This window comes from Papilio polytes, unplaced genomic scaffold (genome assembly GCF_000836215.1).
Source record: "Papilio polytes unplaced genomic scaffold, Ppol_1.0 DF822178.1, whole genome shotgun sequence".
NCBI classification, from domain to species: domain Eukaryota; kingdom Metazoa; phylum Arthropoda; class Insecta; order Lepidoptera; family Papilionidae; genus Papilio; species Papilio polytes.
The window spans coordinates 5,810,541-5,817,352 of record NW_013527026.1 but is presented as its reverse complement, the minus strand read 5'-3'; the positions used below and the strand labels follow the sequence as shown (position 1 = coordinate 5,817,352).

The 6,812-nt window shown below is 34.2% G+C and overlaps 3 protein-coding genes across 3 annotated transcripts in view; 1 reads left to right on the top strand and 2 right to left on the bottom strand.

Annotated features, from left to right (window-relative positions):
• The window catches only part of LOC106106457 (probable isocitrate dehydrogenase [NAD] subunit alpha, mitochondrial), a 14,136-nt gene extending 12,917 nt beyond the window's left edge, over positions 1-1,219 (bottom strand). The window contains exons 1-2 of the mRNA XM_013287036.1: positions 1,105-1,219; positions 614-781 (exon numbers count right to left, since the gene is read on the bottom strand). Coding sequence (XP_013142490.1) covers positions 614-781; positions 1,105-1,131 — 195 coding nt within the window. The 5' untranslated portion in view covers positions 1,132-1,219. The remainder of the gene's footprint in view (positions 1-613; positions 782-1,104) is intronic.
• A 401-nt stretch (positions 1,220-1,620) lies between these two features.
• LOC106106475 (vacuolar protein sorting-associated protein 33B) lies at positions 1,621-4,398 on the top strand (the record flags this gene model as incomplete). Its single annotated transcript, XM_013287053.1, is given in 3 exon segments — positions 1,621-1,904; positions 2,076-2,119; positions 2,122-4,398. Coding segments are annotated over 3 exon segments (1,929 nt in total). The 5' UTR covers positions 1,621-1,746.
• Positions 4,399-4,845: 447 nt separating this feature from the next.
• The window catches only part of LOC106106456 (phosphatidylinositol 3-kinase catalytic subunit type 3), a 12,402-nt gene continuing 10,435 nt past the window's right edge, over positions 4,846-6,812 (bottom strand). The window contains exons 15-17 of the mRNA XM_013287035.1: positions 5,930-6,201; positions 5,747-5,854; positions 4,846-5,272 (exon numbers count right to left, since the gene is read on the bottom strand). Coding sequence (XP_013142489.1) covers positions 5,149-5,272; positions 5,747-5,854; positions 5,930-6,201 — 504 coding nt within the window. The 3' untranslated portion in view covers positions 4,846-5,148. The remainder of the gene's footprint in view (positions 5,273-5,746; positions 5,855-5,929; positions 6,202-6,812) is intronic.

The window sequence follows — 6,812 nt, the reverse complement described above, 5'->3', positions numbered from 1 at the left end:
CTGGTGATCCATTACACAGGGACCACCCTAGTTTGGACACCAGTCCCCTGCCCAAGGGGAAATTAATAAACTATTTTTATTTTTTTCTGTTATTAAACATTATATAGGTTTTTATATCAGAATTCTTTAAATAAATTAATAAATTATCAGTATATCTACATTTCATTGTGTACAATAATTTGAATTAAATACAAAATGTGACAAGAAATATCCTTTTAAACCGCCAAATAACAAAATGTTTCTTTTTCACAGAAGGTAAGTGATATGTTAACACTGTGTAACATTGACACTAAGTATGCAAATAAGTTTTTCAACAACTTTAGACAAAACATATGCTAATTGAATAATCAAACTAAATAGAAAACAATTTCAATGTATTAGAACTTAATTCACTTAAATTAAGATTTATTTTACCTAATATTTAAACAGGTTACAGAATCCCAAAAAACTATGCCACTTTATAAAGGCGCGTTTTGAAATGTGTCGCATGACAAAGAAAAGTATTTTTATTAATGGTTTTCCTTAAAATAGTACTCAGAATACTTTAAACCATAAAATTACAGTACTATTAAAATTATTGGCATGTATTTTAAAAGGAAAATAAGGTACATACCCTAACAGCTGTCACATCGACTTCGTCCCATTCGATGGGAACTTTAGCAGCCTCGAAGATTTTCTGCACTGCGACAGTAATCTCAGGGCCAATTCCATGTCCAGGGATCAACGTCACCTTCCGTACGCCGCTGCTGTACTGCGCCGCACCAGACTTGGCCGTCGGAACCTGGACAAAACCAGAAAAACCTTATAACCTCAAACCATATAACTGAAAGAAAATTAACAAAAATATATGGAAACCTCATTTTTCGCGATCCCAACACGTTTAAGTCCTTGATTCGGCCCTGTGTCGAACAGTTTCAGTAAAGCTCCGACTACGTTACTCTCACGAAAAGGCTTCAAAAGCGCATTTATGTAATTCTTCGACATAACTATGTACAATAGTCTATTTTTGGATTGCAAAAGAAATTAAGCGGACTTACTAAGAGTTAGAGGCTACATGCAGTTTTAATGGAAAACAAATTTTCTAGCACTGAACTACTGACTTACAATTTTCCGGATTAATCTTGCAGCCATTTCTTTAAATTTTTGATTAAACGATGTTGAACGGCGCACTCACTCCGCGGACGTTGAGGCGGAGCGGGGCGGGAAGGATATTGCGATCTAGACAACGACGCATGACCGGAAGCTGTCATCAAGGATAGAAAATCCCGCGAAAATTCTTTATTCACAATGAAAATGGAGAAGTTATTAATAAAAACTACAAAGCAAAAAGCTAAAACCACACATCAACGAATTGATAATATAATTGCGGTGTAAATAACACAGAACGGTTGACATTTAAAGTTTTAAAATAATCCAATTGGAATTTATGTTTTTAGGAAATTAACATTTACAGTTGATTATTTTGGTATTGTCGAATTTGTTTAACATATATTCAAATGCGTTTTTTTAAGATATGTTCATTGATTTGAACATTATTGAAAAGCAGAATTATAAATAGAAGCCAAAGTTGCGTAAATCTAACCTTTTGATGTATCTGTCAAATTCTTTTGACATTTTTTTTCCAATGTCATTGTCAACAGCTGTAATGTTTTGAAGATAAATTGCCAATATTTTGATAAAAAAATGTTAAAATAAATCGTGTTTACTACTAAATACCTATTTAATTGTATAAAACAAATTTAAGCCATGGATCAACCGTTGCAATCTAAACTCTCATCTTTGTGTCTAATATCGCAACATAAACTAGAAAAGATTCTTTCATCATGCGGAGATAAAGCAGATTTAATTATAGATTCATCTCTTATAAAACCTTTGGAAAGGATATGTGGTGTGACTTGGCTAAGGTAAACTTTTGTAAATAACTTATAGCGGATGCAATTACCTAAGCCCGTTCAGGCATTTCAATTATTCAGTTAAAACTAAACTGAAGTGGGCTGCACAAAACTCTTCAACTCAATGATTTTTCGAAATAATGACAATTTAAATTAATTAATTATATTCCTGTTCTATTTTAGGCAGCATGGAATTGAAAAGATCTACAAAATGGATCCCCAACTTGGACAGCTAACACAACTAAAATATATTTCATATCAGCATGTAAACATAAATACAAGTGTGTGTTAGATCAGATATCTTCACAAATCAGTCAGAACCCATCACTTGCTGATTTAAAATGTTTCAACATTATTATTGTGCCAAAAGTTTTACACACATATGATTCAATATTAGAGAGTCGAGGGTTATATGATGTTGTTAAACTCCATTCATTTTCCTGGGAATTAATGTCATTGGATGACAGACTTCTTAGTATGGAACTACCATTTTTATACAAGCAATTATATGTCGAGCAAAACCATTCTCTATTGTCAAGCATTTCAATGTCGTTGTGGAGTTTATTCCATGTTACTGGACGGCCTAAATGTGTTTTATCATTAGGTAAATTATCGTCTAGTGTTTTAGATATATTGGAGATTTATAATGAGACATATTCCAGAGATTTCATAAACAAAGATACAGAAATTGATACATTTTTATTAATAGATAGAAATCAAGACTATGCGTCAAGTTTACTCACACCTGCTACATACTCCGGTCTATTGAATGAAATTTTCAATATAACATGCGGACATTTAGATTTAAATGTCAAAGATACTAAATATAAAAAGGGTATGTTGAATTTTACAACAGTTTCCGAAGAAAACCCTAAAAAAGTAACCATGACATTAGATAGTTCGATAGACAGTTTATACGGAGAAATAAAACATAGACATTTCTCTGAAGTTCTAAGTGTGTTAAGTTCGAAAGCAAAGCTATTAAAGAATGAAGATATTAAAGCGTTAGGTATTCAAGAAATTAAACATTACGTATCAACGAAATTACAACAAGTAGCATTATTTAAACAGAATCTAGTCAACCATGTTCTAGCGAGTGAAACTATCATATCGGAAATGAATAATAAATTCGAAAACGTCACATATACTGAAGGCGAAATGTTGAATAACAGAAATAAGAAATCTAATTTTAATTTCGTTGATGAAAACTTTGGCACAGATATACATATATACAATAGTCTGAGATTGATGTGTTTGCTCAGTTTAACGCAAGGGCTTTCATATGACGAATATAATAACCTAGTCAATAAATATTTATTAGCATTTGGCTACAAATTCTTGTATGTATTTCAAAATTTAATTAACACAGGCTTATTAATACAACCTGTAAGTTTGAAACTATCTTTGAATATTAATTTAAGTGGTTTGAGTGATAGGTTGCCGAGATGGCAGAATGGATTCCAAAATCAAGCTACAAAATTAAAACAATTATCTACACAAGCTGATAATTCCAAGACTTCACCCAGTTATGTATTTAATGGCAGTTATGTACCTCTAATTGCCAGTATTTGTAATATACTTTTAACATCTGAATCTTTAACTGAGGCGTTAACAAAACTATCTTATACATTGGATTTAAAATTATCTGGCACAATATTAGAGAAGAAAGATGGTATAGAAACGTTGAATGAGAAATTATCGAATTTGAAACTGAATAGTGAATTAGAATATGGTTGTACAGATGCAAAGACATTATTAAAAAAATTAAAAACTGATACAAAGTTATCTAGTGCGTTCGCTTTCAAAGCAAAGACAGTGCTAGTGTTTGTTATAGGGGGTGTTACTTACGCAGAGATAGCAGCTTGTGATGTGATACAATCAGCTACGGGTAGCAAGATATATGTGGCAAGTGATTGCGTTGCTAGCGGTAGTGATTATATGTCCGCTTGCTCATAAACCATCATACAGTAGGCTAACTCAACTAATTTTGATGATCTACAGATCAGCTCTCTGTTCACTTGAAACTGATCTGTGAATCGGCTCACAGATTTGGTTAATTTACCTACAGAGATATGATTTTTGTGAGTTGCGAGACACCAGGTTCATGTTGAGTGTTGAGGCTTAGAGCGTCCCCACACCTTTGACTAAACTATCGCACATTTGTTATGCGATTGTTGATTGTCGGTTTCGCAGCCAATTCAACTATTTAGTTGCACAACTGAAAAACGAGGAATGTGCCCACCTCAATGTAAGCTCATAGGAATCAAAGTAAGACTGAACAGTTGTGCGATAGTTTAGTTTCAAGCGTGCGCATTTTCTTAAGCTGTTAATTTAGTTATTGGGCTGCAGCTCAATAGTTTAAGGCTAAGTGTGCTGATCCAATCCAGTTCAGAGATTATTTAATTTGTGAGTTTGAAAGATGTTTTCTATAGCTAAGCTTGCTTTTTTATTTTCATAGCAATATTAGTGATTATTTCCTTTTTATGTAATGGAATATGTTAAAATTATTATCTTGTAAAGATTAATTAAAAAGTAAGAAAATTAAGATCTTGTAAAGATTTCTCATTATAATATTATAAACATATTTTAAATAATTTCAACTGATTTTTAATATTAAATATTTTGCATCTATTTGAAAACTAATTCATTTTTTAATTACCTTTAGTCGCAATAAACTAGTAATGACTTTTACTGTTTTAACAATTATATTATAAAACACTAGCTTACGCCCGCGACTCCGTCGCTCCGTAGCTAATGTGTTCTTCCAGACTATCCTCATATCTATGACAAATTTCATTGTTATCCATTTAGCTATTTAGGCTGCAAACTCTTACAAACATCCATCCATCTAAACTTCCGCATTTATAACATAGGTATAGTTGATGTGGGTTTTAAAGTGTTTTTAAATAAAACAATTGAATTACTAAAATATAATATTTCTGTTATCATAAAATATCACAGTACAAAGATTTACAAAATTTTACTACACACAAACACTATATTGCAAAATTAACGTATATACAAGTTTACATAATTATTAGAATTGCAATTTTCATATTTATAAGAATAGAAAGTCATCAGATAAAGCTTATAGTACAAAGAGTACTGGTCTTAGCAGTTAAACGCCCTGGGCGAGTTCTACCACGCCCTTTATGCTCGGGGTTAAAGTTTTATAAGATTGTAACTGGCGGCCCTTACCCGCCCTGGGCAGACGCCCCCACCGCCCTGGGCGGACGCCCTACCGCCAGCGCTAAGTTCATTTGCGCCAGTACTGCGCGAACTTGTGGAAGTGCTCAACCAGCACGGCCATGACAGCTGTTACTGACATATCCAAAAGGTTCTGGAAGTAGTGGACCGCCTCCTCATCGCCCAGGTCCAGTCTGGATATAAAACATGTATATACAATGGCTAAAAGATAGATTCAGCAGAAACTTCTATGTTTCGTCTGATTGTGCCGGAGATCTGCTGTGGTTTTTTTTCCCTTCCCATTCTTAACTTGTAAGTGGATTTGACGGTGGAGGAGACACAAGAAGGGGAAATATCCTCTTTAGCGGCTCCTCCTGTGTTGATTAAGGGTCGGAAACGCATCTGCAATTGCGGATGTCTATGGGCAGCGGTTAGTACTATTTATGATTTGAAAGTAAATTTGTCAGACGAAATATTGGCTTTTTACGTATTAACAACAATTAAAATAACATTGTTTTTTTGTTTTTAAAAAGATTTTTTGATTTTATATGGGAATTTATGTACACTTATGTGGAAAGTCTGATTATAGGTGTTATAACTAAAAAATTGCCGCTAAAAAGTTTTATTTTAGTATCAGGATGTGTGTATAATGTGACAGACAGACATACCTGAGTTTGTCCTGTACTTTTTTGACGGCCTTGTCAGGCTCTAGGGCGATATCCGGCACTGACGCGTCCACCATCAGAGAGAACAGGTTCAGCATTAAGTTTGCATGCCTTAAAACAGAAACGAATAAGAAAATAACAGATTTCTTTTATTTTGAGTTATGGTCCTTTGAGCCGGATACTCACCGTCTCAAATGTAAAAAGGCTGTGTAGCAGAGTTTTCTGAACTCGTGGTAATGGTCAGCGTGTACTCCGCCCATGGCTTCCACCATCTCCCGGCTCAGCTTCATGGGCGGTGGTAGCGGCTTCGGGTCTCGACCTAAGATGTACCCGAAGTCGATGTGGAAGAGCGCGCCGCAGCGCCGCAGCAGCAGGTTGTCGAGATGGCGGTCACCTACACCTGTTTGTAAATAAGAAATAAAATAATCTAGACCAGTATTCGGCAAACTTGTTTTTAAAGTTATTTACTCTATACTTGTATACTATTATAATAAAGCGTAAACACACACTTCTTTGTTGCCTAAAATGTCAGAAATTACACCATATTTTTCAATAATTCTTTATTTAATAAAAAGCCCTACACTTGCGTCACGCTTTAGGCTATATATATTAACGCCATTAAACTTAAGGGGTAAATATTTTGGATACAAACCCTAATGTGGGAAACATACATTTGTCAAAGTATCAATTGCAAATGTCAAAATGACATGACATGATATCTAACCATGGCAACCTTGTTTCCTTGATGTTTGCAACAACTTATGGTCTCATTCCCACATTAGGGCTTTTATCCAAAATATTTACCCCTAAGTTTAACGGCTTGAAAAGCGTGACCTAAGTGTTATTGGAAAATATGCTGTGATTGCTGACATCTTAGGCAACAAAGAAATGTGGGTTTACGCTTTATTATATTAGTATAAATAACTCACATAAAAACTCTGAAATTATAGACAATCGGACAACATACAACGCATGATAGTTATTGAGGTCCTCTGACTCTAAAAAGCAGTTAATCCATCATCCGTATCACTCTGTATCCTAAATGTGTGACTGTGCGAGGGACCGAGCA